Source organism: Leucoraja erinacea, chromosome 12, assembly GCF_028641065.1.
Source record: "Leucoraja erinacea ecotype New England chromosome 12, Leri_hhj_1, whole genome shotgun sequence".
Taxonomy (NCBI): Eukaryota; Metazoa; Chordata; class Chondrichthyes; order Rajiformes; family Rajidae; genus Leucoraja; species Leucoraja erinaceus.
The window spans coordinates 20187367-20202023 of record NC_073388.1 but is presented as its reverse complement, the minus strand read 5'-3'; the positions used below and the strand labels follow the sequence as shown (position 1 = coordinate 20202023).

Here is a 14657-nt window from a genome sequence, read left to right as displayed (position 1 = left end):
CCGATTAGGAAAAGGGGAGATACAACGAGACCTGGGTGTCATGGTACACCAGTCATTGAAAGTAGGCATGCAGGTGCAGCAGGCAGTGAAGAAAGCAAATGGTATGTTAGCATTCATAGCAAAAGGATTTGAGTATAAGAGCAGGGAGGTTCTACTGCAGATGTACAGGGTCTTGGTGAGACCACACCTGGAGTATTGCGTACAGTTTTGGTCTCCTAATCTGAGGAAAGACATTCTTGCCATAGAGGGAGTACAGAGAAGGTTCGCCAGACTGATTCCTGGGATGTCAGGACTTTCATGTGAAGAAAGACTGTATAGACTTGGCTTGTACTCGCTAGAATTTAGAAGATTGAGGGGGGATCTTATAGAAACTTACAAAATTCTTAAGGGGTTGGACAGGTTAGATGCAGGAAGATTGTTCCCGATGTTGGGGAAGTCCAGAACAAGGGGTCACAGTTTAAGGATAAGGGGGATATCTTTTAGGACCGAGATGAGAAAATCATTTTTTTTACACAGAGAGTGGTGAATCTGTGGAATTCTCTGCCACAGAAGGTAGTTGAGGCCAGTTCATTGGCTATATTTAATAGGGAGTTAGATGTGGCCCTTGTGGCTGAAGGGATCAGGGGGTATGGAGAGAAGGCAGGTACAGGATACTGAGTTCGATGATCAGCCATGATCATATTGAATGGCGATGCAGGTGTTTTTTACAGAGAATATCCTTTATCTGTGAATTTAGTCTTCCAAAGAGATAATGTTTGATAAGTTCTGTTATGTAGTTTTCCTTACTGTTTATTATTCTTCTGCATTTTCATACTTTACTGCTTGACCAGAGAAGGGAAGTAAATTGGTTAAGATTTGAATGTGCATCACCTCTATGAATGATACATACTGGATAATTAAACTTTATTTTTGGTGAGCGAGTTAATCAGAAATTACCTTGAAGTACTACAGTACTTCCTGTCTGCAGAGGAGTTTATGGTGCAGCAGTGTTATCAGTCGCTTTTCCTGTTACGGGCCACAGTGTACTTTACAGATTGAAATCTAACTTTCTGACCGCAAGATCACGAGAACTATTACTGCCCTTGTCACAGCCTTTACACGAAGTACAGAACATTTGGAAAAAATGCAACAGCTCCACTTTTGAAATGAGCTTTTATGTTGGGCTGAGTGGGCTGCAGGTTTGTTACCCTTAACTGGTATAATGTGAAGCTGACGTTAATTATATCTGCTGATATGTGGACTGATCCGTGTACGTTTGTGCTCATTAGCATTTAATTTGTACAACTGATGATGGCAGCGGATTTAACAGAGCTAGATATAACAAAACCTGCCCATTGCTTTATTTCTATTTTCTTTCTTCTCTCTCATGGTGGAGTTGCCTTGTATTACAGCAGGGATCCATGGCCAGTCTGGCATTTGGATCATTGGGCCACGCTTGTTGGACTTTAGACTTTAGGGACACAGTGTGGAGACACGGAGTCCACAGCACCCGTAGTCAGGATTGAACTGGTGTCTCTGGCACTGTAAGACAGCAACTCTACTGCTGTGCCACCGTGACACTCACTTCTTGTTCAGTATGAATCAGCACTCATCAGCTTTGTCTCACCACACCTCCTTTCCCAGCTTTCTCCTCCCTAATCACTGAAGGAGGGTCCAGCCCTGAACCTTTATTTATCCATGTTCTCCGGAGATGTTGCCTACCCACTGAGTTATTCCAGCACTGTGCCTTTTTAAAAATCCTGAGTGTTTGGTAACATGGCAGTTTAGAAACATAGAAACATAGAAATTAGGTGCAGGAGTAGGCCATTTCGAGCCTGCACCGCCATTCAATATGATCATGGCTTTCCCACTCAGTATCCCGTACCTGCCTTCTCTCCATACCCCCTGATCCCCTTAGCCACACAGGGCCACATCTAACTCCCTCTAAATATAGCCAATGAACTGGCCTCAACTACCCTCTGTGGCAGAGAGTTCCAGAGATTCACCACTCTCTGTGTGAAAAAAGTTCTTCTCATCTCGGTTTTAAAGGATTTCCCCCTTATCCTTAAGCTGTGACCCCTTTTCCTGGACTTCCCCAACATCGGGAACAATCTTCCTGCATCTAGCCTGTCCAACCCCTTAAGAATTTTGTAAGTTTCTATAAGATCCTTTGTGGCCAGAGATCTGCTTTGCAAGTGTGTAAATGATGGATTCAATAGGAATGGCTATTGGACTGCTGGAGGCATCTGGCCTAGTATTGGTGTTGATTTATATGGGTATTCTGCAATGATTAACAACTTAATTAACTTTTTTTGTACACACAGCAGCAAAATATGATGATTACTGACAGACTATATATATTTTTTAGTTAGTTGAGTTAATTCCAGATGATTTTACCCCACTAATTGGACAATTTAGCAAGACACTAGTAACTATTGTCTCAGGGTTAAATTTGCTGTCTGATAATTATTGGCCGCAAAATAGAAACATAGAAAATAGGTGCAGGAGTAGGCCATTCGGCCCTTCGAGCCTGCACCGCAATTCAATATGATCATGGCTGATCATCCAACTCAGTATCCTGTACCTGCCTTCTGTCTATACCCCCTGATCCCTTTAGCCACAAGGGCCACATCTAACTCATTCTTAAATATAACCAATGAACTGGCCTCAACTACCTTCTGTGGCAGAGAATTCCAGAGATTCACCACTCTCTGTGTGAAAAATGTTTTTGGCATCTCGGTCCTAAAAGATTTCCCCCTTATCCTTAAACTGTGACCCCTTGTTCTGGACTTCCCCAACATCGGGAACAATCTTCCTGCATCTAGCCTGTCCAACCTCTTAAGAATTTTGTAAGTTTCTATAAGATCCCCCCTCAATCTTCTAAATTCTAGCGAGTACAAACCGAGTCTATCCAGTTTCTTCATATGAAAGTCTTGTCATCCCAGGAATCAGTCTGGTGAACCTTCTCTGTACTCCCTCTATGGCAAGAATGCTTTTCCTCAGATTAGGAGACCAAAACTGTACGCAATACTCCAGGTGTGGTCTCACCAAGACCATGTCAACTGCAGTAGAACCTCCCTGCTCCTATGCTCAAATCCTTTTGCTATGAATGCTAACATACCATTCGCCTTCTTCACTGCCTGCTGCATCTGCATGCCTACCTTCAATGACTGGTGTACCATGACACCCAGGTCTCGTTGCATCTCCCCCTTTCCCAATCGGCCACCATTTAGATAATAGTCTACTTTCCTGTTTTTGCCACCAAAATGGATAACCTCACATTTATCCACATAATACTGCATCTGCCAAACATTTGCCCACTCACCCAGCCTACCCAAGTCACCTTGCAGCCTCCTAGCATCCTCCACACAGCTAACACTGCCCCCCATCTTCGTGTCATCCGCAAACTTGGAGATGTTGCATTCAATTCCCTCGTCCAAATCATTAATATATATCGTAAATAGCTGGGGTCCCAGCACTGAGCCTTGTGGTACCCCACTAGTCATTGCCTGCCATTGTGAAAAGGACCCGTTTACTCCTACTCTTTGCTTCCTGTCTGCCAGCCAGTTCTCTATCCACATCAATACTGAACCCAATTAATACTGAACCCAACCCTCTTTATTCTTCAGATACAATGGGATAAACTGGCTGTCTAAATTCAGTGGCTAAGTAAGTAACAGCCAGTGCTCTAAATTAGTGATCCAGAGATCACATCCACAATGGCATCTGGAGAATTTAAATTGAACTATTTATGGAAAGCCTGGAATTTAAAAAACAAAAGCAAGTTACAAACACAAGTCTGTAAATTGGCTTGGTAAATGTAAAAATGGTCCCTAGTGGGTGTTGGATAGTGTTTATATGTAGGGATCGCTGGTCAGCTTGGGCTGAAGAGTCTATTTCTGCACTGTATCTAAACTAAACTAAAGTTGTGGAGCTACTGCAAAAATCCACCTGGTTCATTAATTTTTTGTTTTAGGGAAGGAAGTCTGCAATCTTAACCCTTTCTGACCTACATGTGTCTCTAGACCCACCAATGTGAACGACTCTCAACTATTTCTGCAGTTTGGGGGCAATAAGGGATGGACAATGAAATATCCTTACCTGTGATATCCACACTCAAATAACTTTAAGTTTGAGGTACTTTTTCTGTTCATCTGACATTTTTTCTTTCATGTACTTTTCCCCTCAGATGTCAGATCCAACTTACTGGCTGCAAAGCACCAAGAAACTATGTCAGGTGGTGATTGAAAACCGTGAGCAACGAATTCCAGTACCCGTCAAGGAAGTAAGTGACACGGACCGCCAAGAACTCATCATTACCATGTGCAGCACCCTTAAGAACGCTTGTGGAAGTGTGCTGTATGATTTGAGTTCCATCTGTGAAGTATTGCCCAGACAGAGAAACAAGGAAAGATTTGTATTTATAGTGTCGTCCACGTACTTTCTTTAGGTTTTCCAAAGTGCTTTCCATCTTTTGAAATATTCCTGAAGGGTAATCCTTGTAAAGGTGCAACTGCCGCAGGTAATTTGAACAAGATAATTGGATGAGAAGCTGGCATATTTTCAGTTGATATTGATTGTGGAATATACATTGGCCAAGAGACTAAGAGTGGTTCCACTACTTTGAACTAATGCCACAAAATATTTAATGTCAACCAGAAAGAGAAGGGGGCATGTGAACAGAAAGCAATCTCCTCCAACATTACAGCATTCCTTTCTTGCATTCATACTTCTCCTGGGGTGGTGCCTTTTCCCACTCTGTTGTTGATTTCACTTAGGAGGATTTGTTTGTTTCTCTCGGGGATGTGAAGCTGTGCTAATTTCCCCCAAGGACTGAGCATATCATTGTTGGCCTCATCCATAACTTCCAGCATTGGGGCACAAGCACTGATGACCATAGTGTATTGTTTCCATGTTGGAATGAGCCAAAGGATCATAGGCATTGTAGTCTGAACAAGGGTCTCGACCCAAAACATCACCCATTCCTTTTCTCCAGAGATGCTGACTGTCCCGCTGAATTACTCCATCTTTTTGTATCCATCATAGGCATTCTCTAACCACACTAGGGGAGCCACTGAGACACAATTCCTGTTCATTCGTAATGGAGAAGCACACTTATGAAGACTGTATTCCTCTTCCAGCTTGTGCTGGAAGATGAATCGAGAAAGCATGCCCACTGGCCTGTTCTTTGATTTGGCTAGCTCTTCTCCATTGTGACCTCTTCAAATGTCAATGTAAAATCTTCTGAGTTCCCGAGCAATGGTAGCGGAGCAGCATTCAGATCTGTCACTGAATGTTGAGATTGCCCATGAAGATCCTGACATCCTAGATTCTAAACTTCACATTGTGAGATAGAGGTTGCCTGTGCATGGTTTCATTCGACATGGGGGATACATTGGACACTAGTTATCACGTGGTCTTGACAAAGGAAGCTCTTGAGCTAGTGTCAGTGGGGAGGCAAGACCAGTGGAGATCAGACTGTGCTGCGTGGTATTAATGGTGGTCACACCCAGGGGTGCCGTGCAGCACATTTATAGGCACACACGAGCGGACGTTACAGTACAGGCACCTGAAGTGGTGAAGTCCAGCAGGAATGACATAAGCTAAAAGAATGGGTTGTGGGCAGGAAGGGCGCAGGTGCTCGCTAGCTTGCTGAGGGCCGTAACGCACAATGTTTCCCCAGTGCTATCCAAACATCCTACATCCAAAGCTCCTCCTCACACAAAGCTGAGTATGGAGGTGAATTTATCAAGGAAGACACGGCCAATAACCATTAGCGCACCATGCAGCTATTTGTGGGATTTGGCTACTTACAGATTAGTTGACATGTTTCCCACAGTATACATAGGTTAATTATACTTCAAAACGACATCATTGGCTGGAATGTCGGAATTATCATTGGCTGGAATATCGACATTTTGGAATGTCGATATTATATGGAAAGAGGTTGAAAAGTGAGAGTTCTCTCAACGTTCAGTTTTTCAATTATGAAATAGGAGTCAAAATGATATTGAAAACCAAATTTCTATCCCAGTTTTTCCTGTCAATCTTCACCTATGATTGTAATTTCATAATTGTTTCCATCGTGTCTTTGGTGCACAGACCAGGTTATCTTGCTTGTACTCTTTCATAGGAGGTGACAACCACTTACCCTGAACTTCACGACCTGATGGAATCTATCCACACGCATCACCTAAAAGAAGATGATGTAATTTTGATCAAAGGCTTACAGCAGCATTCTGAGACCGCGGCAGATGAGTTACAGGTAAAATTCAAAGTCATTGTTATGCTTCTCTCCTTACAGAAGTGTCAAATTATGCAGCTATTTGTGATGTGATTTTCTCCAACTCGGGGATGGGCAGTTTTCCAATTTGTTGTTCCTCAGCATCACTACTTATATGGAGTTATATGGTGTGGAAACAGGCCCTTCGGTCCAACTTGCCCACACTGACCAACATGCCCCATCCACACTTCTAGATCAGGAGAAGTCAGGAAACCTCTCTCATTTGGAATTTCTTCTGTTCCTGCAAGAGGATGTTGGATTTATGGCTTGTGATGGGACAATGAATATTTCTTTCAAAGAGCTGATGGAAAAATGGAATTGTGCCAGAATAAATCACACCATTAATGTTCTGCATGGTTACTATTGACCAGAAATGTAAATTGATTTACCAGAGTAATCTGTGACTAAAATATGGCACAAACCAGGTGTGTGACAGAAACCCTTCTGCTTCTCTGGATGAATGTTGCTCCAGCAACACTTAAGAAATTCAACACAATCCAGGAGTGATCATCTCACTTATTTGTCACCTATTGTATCATCCTAAATTTTAGTTCTGCCCCTTTCCTAACCATCTAGTTTGACTCTAGTGGATGTCATTTACAAAATGTGCTGCTGTATCTTGCCAAGACTCACTTGATAGTGCTTTCCAAACCCCCAACTTCAGCCACCAAGAAAGGTCAAATTAAGACACTGCTGATAACCCAGAATGTATTGCCCATCCCTACTAGCCTTTAAGAACTGCACCATTCTCTGGAACCTCTGCGATTGATCATGTACTTGTTCTCCCTTCACTGTTGGTGAGTCTAACTGTTGAGTATTGTGGTGGAAGTTTGGAAGTTCCTATGAATATCTTCACCACAAAGGATTGTGGCAGGTCAAGAGGGTGGCAAGCTATTATGTTCTGGAGGGATAAGCAATAAATGCTGATATAGCTAGTGGTACACGCACCCAATGTGTGTATCAGAACATTCAAATAAATGGCAGTCATAAACGTGCTACATTTTAGAGTCTTCATGATACAACCACTAACTATTCAAAATATTTTTTTTACTATTGCAGCCAATTCAAACCAAATTGTTCTACTAGTCATTTAAATTCAAATTCATTTGCAATACATTTTTGTAGGACTATTAAAGATGCATTTTGAAATTGGATCTTGTATCATATTATTTCTCGTAAATGTTAAAAGGAAACCAGCTGAACTGGTTTAGCTGAATTAGCTCCTTCAAAATAGACTGCGGGTAGCCAATGGCAGGATAGATGCCATTGACTGTTTCAGTCTCCCTTTACTCAAAAAGCTCTCAAAAATTAGATTGACTCAGTAAACGCTTATAGTTAAGTTTGTAAACTTGCACAATGCTTCACTCGTTTAAGCAGTAACTGGAAAAACTTGAATATCACCAGATCCTGACAATGAAAGAATTAAATTGCAGCTTAGAACTTGATCAAGTTTGGAAAGGTTTGCATAATTGGAATCTAATCGGGCGAGTCAAAAATTAAAATAATTGGAATTGTGTAATCCGAACTCATTGATTACATATCAGAGACTCAAAAATCTGCAGATGCAGGAATCTTGAGCAAAAAAAACCCAAAAGGTTGGTGGAACTCAGCAGTTCGGGCAGCATCTGTGGAGGAAAAGGGCAGGAGGCATTTTGAGTCAGGACTCTGGAGTAGGGGGAGAATGCTGGAAAAGAGAGGTGAGGGTGGGGCAAAGTCTGGCAAGTGATGGATGGATAAAGGTGAGGGAGGGGAGGGTGAATATGCAGTGTACGTGACAAAGGCTAGAGGTGATAAGGAGGAAAAAGGGTGTCAGATGAGGGAAGGGGGAATGAAATTTAAAGCCACAGGGACAGAATGGGGATGGGAGAGGGCAAAGAGGGAGGGGGACGCATACAATGGATATGGGATCTGACAATGGGATATCTGGGAAAAGGGATGGGGAATGGAGCAGGTTGGTGGTGGGGAGGTGGAAGGAGAAGTTTGTGCAATGGAGTAGTAAGCAGGATAAGAGAAGAGGACTTGAACGGAGAATTCAATGATCATAGTGGTGGGATGTAAGCTATCTAAGTGGAATGTTAGATGCTGTCCTTCCAGTTTGCATGTGGTCTCACCTTGGCAATGACAGAGGCCCGAACTATCTTCATAACAAGGATTGTGGCAGGTCAAGAGGTCAAAAGCATCTGCATTTTCCCATGTGACATCCTGTTGTCTCCTCACCTGTAGCCATTGTCATTTGCTCTATCCATCTGCCAGTCATACCTCTCTCACTGCATCTACCTATCACTTGCCAGTTTGCCATGCCCCCACCATTTTATTCTAGGGTCCCGACCCAAATGGTTGTCTCTCCATTCCCTCCACAGATGCTGCCTGACCCTCCAGCAATGTCTTTGAGTCCTTTGTTTTTAATCACTTGCCAGACTTCCTACCCCCACCCTCCTTTTCCAGTTTTCATATACCCTTTTCCCCCCTCCCCTCCTGCCCTCAGTCTGAAGAAGGGTCCTGACCCAAATCGTCTGTCTATTCCCTCCACAGATGCTGCCTGACCCTTTATCATTTTGAGTTTTTTTTAATCACTTGCCAGACTTTGCCCACCCTACCTCTCTTTTCCAGCTTTCTCCCCAATCTTCATTAGTCTGAAGAAGAGTACAGATCTGAAACATCGTTTGTCCATTCCCTCCACTGACTAAACGGCCGTCCCACTTGGGCGACCTAATCCGCGAGTTCTGGCGAGTTTGCTCTCAACTCGTATTCGCAGCATGGTCGACACAAGGTTGTAGGAGTTCTTTGTTACTCTCCTTCATGCTGGAGAGTAGTCCCCGTGTACTCGAGGCCGCAGCTAGGTCGCGGCGGATTTTTCAACTTACAGCTTCCTCCCCATCACCACAATCAATCTGAAGAAGGGTCCTGACCTGAAACGTTTAGAAGGATGAGAGGGTATCTCATTGAAACATATTAGATTGTGAAGGGCTTGGACACGCTAGAGGCAGGAACCATGTTCTCGATGTTGGGGGAGTCCAGAACCATGGGCCACAGTTTAAGAATAAGGAGTAAGCCATTTAGAACGGAGCGAGGAAACACTTTTTCTCACAGAGAGTGGTGAGTCTGTGGAATTCTTTGCCTCAGAGGGCGGTGGAGGCCGGTTCTCTGGGTGCTTTCAAGAGAGAGCTAGACAGGGCTCTTAAAAATAGTGGAGTCGGGGGATATGGGGAGAAGACAGGAACGGGGTACTGATTGGGGATGATCAGCCATGATCACATTGAATGGCGGCGCTGGCTCAAAGGGCCGAATGGCCTACTCCTGCACCTATTGTCTATTGTCTATTGTTACCTATCCATGTTCTCCAGAAATGTTGCCTGACCCACTGAGTTACGTCAGCACCATGGCTTTTTTTGGAAATCAGCACCTCTTGTGTCTCCATTGAACTCTCCCTGTTATTATTAAAGCAAAATCTTGACCTGTGATCATACATCAAACAATTTTTACTTCCCTAGCAAGTCAGTGCATTTAGATTAGGTTTCTGTTGAAATTTGCAGAGAGGTTACACCAGCAGAACTGGAGCACTTCTAAGTACCAACGTATATATTACTGTAGAAACAAGGAACTACAGATGCTGATTTACAAAAGATTAAGAGTGCTGCCCAGCTGTATTATTGCAATATATATCACTGTTATAAGTTTGATCAAAGGTACACACACAATGCTGGATTAACTCATCGGGTCGGGCGATATCTCTGGAGAAAATGGATAGGTCTGAAGGGTTCCGAGCCAAAACGTCACCTATCTATTTCTCCAGAGATGCTGCCTAACCAGCTGAGTTAATCCAACATTTTGTCTATCAATTTTCTCCAGAGATGCTGCATGATCAGCTGAGTTACTCCAACATTTTGTGTCTTTATTTGGTATAACCCACCATCTGCAGTTCCTTTTTTATTATTATAAGTTTGAGCAATATGTATACAATGATTTTATTTTTTAAACTGGTCCTTGTTGTTATATTTTGAAACCAGAGTTCATCGGAAGGAGTGATGTGTCTCTCACCCTCTACCCACGCCAGCGGCAGCTCTATGTTCACCAGCCTCAGGAAATATACCATGGGATTCCAGCACGCAATCCATGCCATCTCCAAAAATGTTGCCGACATCAGCATTCAGAGTACCCCTAAACCTGAATGCATTCCCACCGCTGGTGTTTCTCCTCCTGATATCTTATATACTCAAGAAATAAACCTGCCCCCTCCAGAAGATGAACCTTGTCTTCATGATGTTCCAGATCTTGCTGTTGATGTTCCACCCCGTCTCACGTCAGAGCTGCAGTACCATCAGCATTCACTTCAAAGTATCTCTGGATCTGTACAGCCTGCAACAGATTATCCTCCAGAGGGCATTCATTCATCATGTGATGCAACAGACATGGATGTAGAAACATCTCACAATCTTCTTCCCCCCACTGGATCACAATTCCTGGAGAAGTTATCCACTTTTGCTGGGTGGTTGTCGAATGAGATACTCAGTGCAGAGAACAAGGATAGTGTACATCAGGGAAGTGATCCTACTTTTTTACATCTGAAGCAGCCGGAGATCGGGACCTCCAGTGAAGGCCAATCTTCTTCAGAGATGTTTTCTCATGATATTATCCCAGACTCCCATCTGAATCAAACTTTTGCAAATGCTGAAGAGTCTCTTATGTCATCACAAGATGAGTTAATGGCAAGCAAATCAACAGAATGGGAAAGGAACCATGAAGTATCAGAATGTGGGAGTGAAAATGTCTCTGTGCGTGACATAGCCAATATGGCAAGCAGAGAGGCTTCCAATATAATTCAGATGTCCTTTCAAGAGATTGGGTATGGAAGGGAAACGCCTCTTGTTGACTATGTATCAAATACAACAAACACCAGCTCTTCAGGGAAACCATTTGCTATAATGCATCCTGTAATAGAGAATTTTGCACTGGGACTGACCCAGGACATAATTTCTGACAGCACCAAGAGAGTAAGCTCAGAATGGAAGGTGATAAGTCGCTACGGAGAGGCACTTGAAGGGGAAAGCAAGAATTCACACCTTGCTCACTTGGAACAAGATACACCTCTTGACCTCTCGGAGATGCAGTGGTCACCATCTCACATTGGTACACATGAACATAATCATCTTGCAAGAACCGCACCAAGGTCATTGTGTGCAGAGTTATTAGCCAGTGAACAGGTTGAAGGTTTAACTAAAGGAACACAATGGTCTTTTGTTGAAACGTTTTCAGAAAGAGAGAGGCATTTATCAGCATCGCACAAAGAGCAAGCTGATGATCAGGACGATGAGAATCTAGTGTATGATAAATTTGGGCTGACCAAGGGGGGGTCCTTGGACTACCCAAATGCACCACCACCAACACCACTGAAACCACAGCTTGCGGGCAGTCAGAGGAGTTTTACTAGAAAGCTCAAGGGAGGACTGGCCAAAGAATTCCTCCCTTCACCCCCTCCACCGACCCCAAAGGAAACCATCAATTTTTGCCTGTCTAGTGAAGGGAGTGAGGAAAAGGCGGAATTTATGAGAAAGTTGCTACGATCCCTGTCACAAGAGTTTAGAGCAGGGGCTTCTGAGGTGCCAGAAGATGAGAAGCTACAAAATGTGCCACAGGAATGTCCATCCTCTGCAGGTGAAGTAATAGAAGGTTTGCGCACAGATGAGAAAAAAGTTCAAGACTATTTCAGTGATTTGGTGTCGAATATTGTCTTTTCAGCTGCACAGGTTATTTGTGGTATTACAAGAGAACCAATTGAACCTAAAGGACATAATGAGCAGAGATGTCACGATGTTGCGTTTAGCAGTGATTGCCAGATGAACAGTCAGAACTGGGAAAAGCCAAACCCACATCCTTCTGATGGAGTCCTTTTGGAAACGGAAAAGATTCCAAGCGGAAACAATGGGCATAAACACAGAGCCAGTTTTCCTCTCCTAACAGAAAGCAAATTCTGTGAATATACCGACAGACTAACACAGGAAATCATCAGTTCTGTCTTCAGTTTTCTGAATCAAATTGAATCGCTTGAATATGGAGAACATGAAGGGGAGAGAAAAGGAAATGGACACAAAGATTGTAGGCATTCATGTTACATCAGGCAGTTAAATTCCATGTCTGAAGACTTGGGAAAAAGAGTGGTGCAGTCTGCTCTCCAAGTGTATAAAACCCAGTATCAGTTGCAGCCAGCCAGCACTATGAATCTATTGCAGGATAAAGTACATCCTGTGCCTGCAACAGAACTACTTCAGAACACGGATACTGCAACCAGCAATGTTGAAGAGATTTTTCTCACTGGTGACAATGAAGAGCAGCAGTTTATCAGACCATCATTAGAAACAATGAAACCTGTGGCACGCAGCCAAGCTGTGGATCTGGACATTGATCCTGAGTGTAAACAAATGGCAAAAACTCAAGGGTCTAGAAATGGCATCAGAAACATTGCAAGCCCCCATGAAGAAACATATGATAAAGGTGGCAACTACGCAAGTTTTTTCAGTCCATGCCCGTACAAGCAGCCAGTTGTAAAGGGGAAGGCTGAGGAACTCGCTGGAGGGAATATAAGTAATTTTGTTCATGCAGGAACAAAAATGGGCTTGCATGAGCAAACAAAGGAAGGGTCACGTCAACATAAAGACCTGGATGCATTTCCAGACCTTGACTCCGAGCCCATTATTAATGATGAAAAAAAATCTTCCATCTTGAAATTGTCTGAGGTGATAATGAAGGATCCAGACTGCAAAAAGTTACACAAAACATATGCTGAAAGTTTAGCAGAGACTATACTGAATTCATCCTTGACTGAGGTTTATAGGCAATGCAGTTCTGGAGAAGAGGTACTGCCACATTTCCTAAAAACTGAAGAATCGCATAGAAACGCTCTTTCAGTTTCCAGCAGCTCAGGAGAAGATAGCCTTGAGGTCCAACAGAAAATACAGACAGAACAATCATGCAAGGGCAAGGAAGAACTTCCCTTCATTCTGAACACTAAATTTCAAGGACTCAACATAATTGAATATCCAGGTTACTCATCAACGGAACAGCCACAAGAGAATGCAAATGAGTCCATCGTTGCTTTAAAGCAGTGCAGTAAAGAACTAGAAAGCTTTGAAGAAATGGAATACTGCAACCTCTTGGCTCCAAAGACAATTGAACTTTTTTTGGTGAACTTTAACTCAGCATCCACCACTGTTGATGCCCAGATACAAGCAATGCTGCAATGGGCAAGTGCTTCTCAGCTCAACGTCTCCAAGATTCATATAAATAATTCAAGTGAGGACTTTGCACAGGTGAGTTCTGCAAACTGGGAATTATTAGAATACGTTCCCTTTATTCCATAATTATGTAACCTAATTAAGAGTATTTAGTTTTTGTTTAGTTTCGAGATGCAACTCGGAAACAGGCCCTTCGGCCCACCGAGTCTGCGCCGACCCAGCGATTCCCTGCATGCTAACACTATCCTACACACTCGGGGCAATTTACATTTATATGTCTTTGGGATGTGGGAGGAAACCGGAGCTTTCCGGAGAAAACCCACGCAGGTCACACGGAGAACTTACAAACTCCATACAGCCAGCACCCGTAGTCAGGATCTAAACCAGGTCTCTGGCGCTGTGAGGCAGCAACTCTACCGCTGCACCACTAGATTATTAATTATCTGAAATGAATACAATGTCTGAGCAAAGCTGGGAAGAATACTTTCAAGAAAAATCCAAAGGCAAAATGCTGTAGATGCTGGAAATATGAAGTACAGAAAAAAACTCAGGTTTGATGAATAGTTATCAACTGGGAACAATCATCCAGATTCTATCTAGTTAGATGCTACCTGACCCACTAAGTAGTTACACCATTCTCTGCGTTTATTGACTCCCAGTCTTACTATGTTCTCTTTAAGGTTAAAAGGACATTTAGTTGAAATTATTTTTAATTTTACCCTTCAACTGTTTAAAATGTCTGAACCCACCAGTGAATCTAATCGCAAAAGATCATTATTTTTTCTTAATATTTTGAAGAGACCAAAACCTGGCAACTTTGCTAACAATAGGGAAAGTTTGTTATTTAGGCCTACAAGTTTGAGAGCATATGTTTATTTCAGCACAGAATCGTTAGACATGAACCTCCCCCAGTGTGAGTTTTGCATATGATTATTGCCAGGTTATTTTGTATCAATCCAGAAGTTGAATCACGGACCTCAAAGTGATTTGCACCTGATACCAACCTCACCCTTGCTTCATTAGGCACCTATCATTGATTAACCAAAACTCCCTCACTGATCTGAACCTGCAACGTCAAAACCTTCAAGCATCATCCCTCTAGTGACCCTCCTCAGCACCCAGTACCTAGCCTGGTTCTAGATATTTGGGTGGTGGGAACTGGAATT

At 43.0% G+C, this 14657-nt stretch overlaps 1 protein-coding gene across 3 annotated transcripts in view; it reads left to right on the top strand.

Moving 5' to 3' along the window:
• si:dkey-171c9.3 (uncharacterized) overlaps window positions 1–14657 on the top strand; it is a 64334-nt gene that overhangs the window by 43271 nt on the left and 6406 nt on the right. For 2 of the 3 annotated variants that reach the window (XM_055643732.1, XM_055643733.1), the window contains 3 exons: window positions 4169–4264; window positions 6113–6244; window positions 10270–13566. In XM_055643732.1, the coding sequence (XP_055499707.1) occupies window positions 4169–4264; window positions 6113–6244; window positions 10270–13566 (3525 nt within the window). Of the gene's footprint in view, window positions 1–2428; window positions 4265–6112; window positions 6245–10269; window positions 13567–14657 lie in introns of those variants that run through there. The other variant, XM_055643731.1, reaches the window with a different exon arrangement.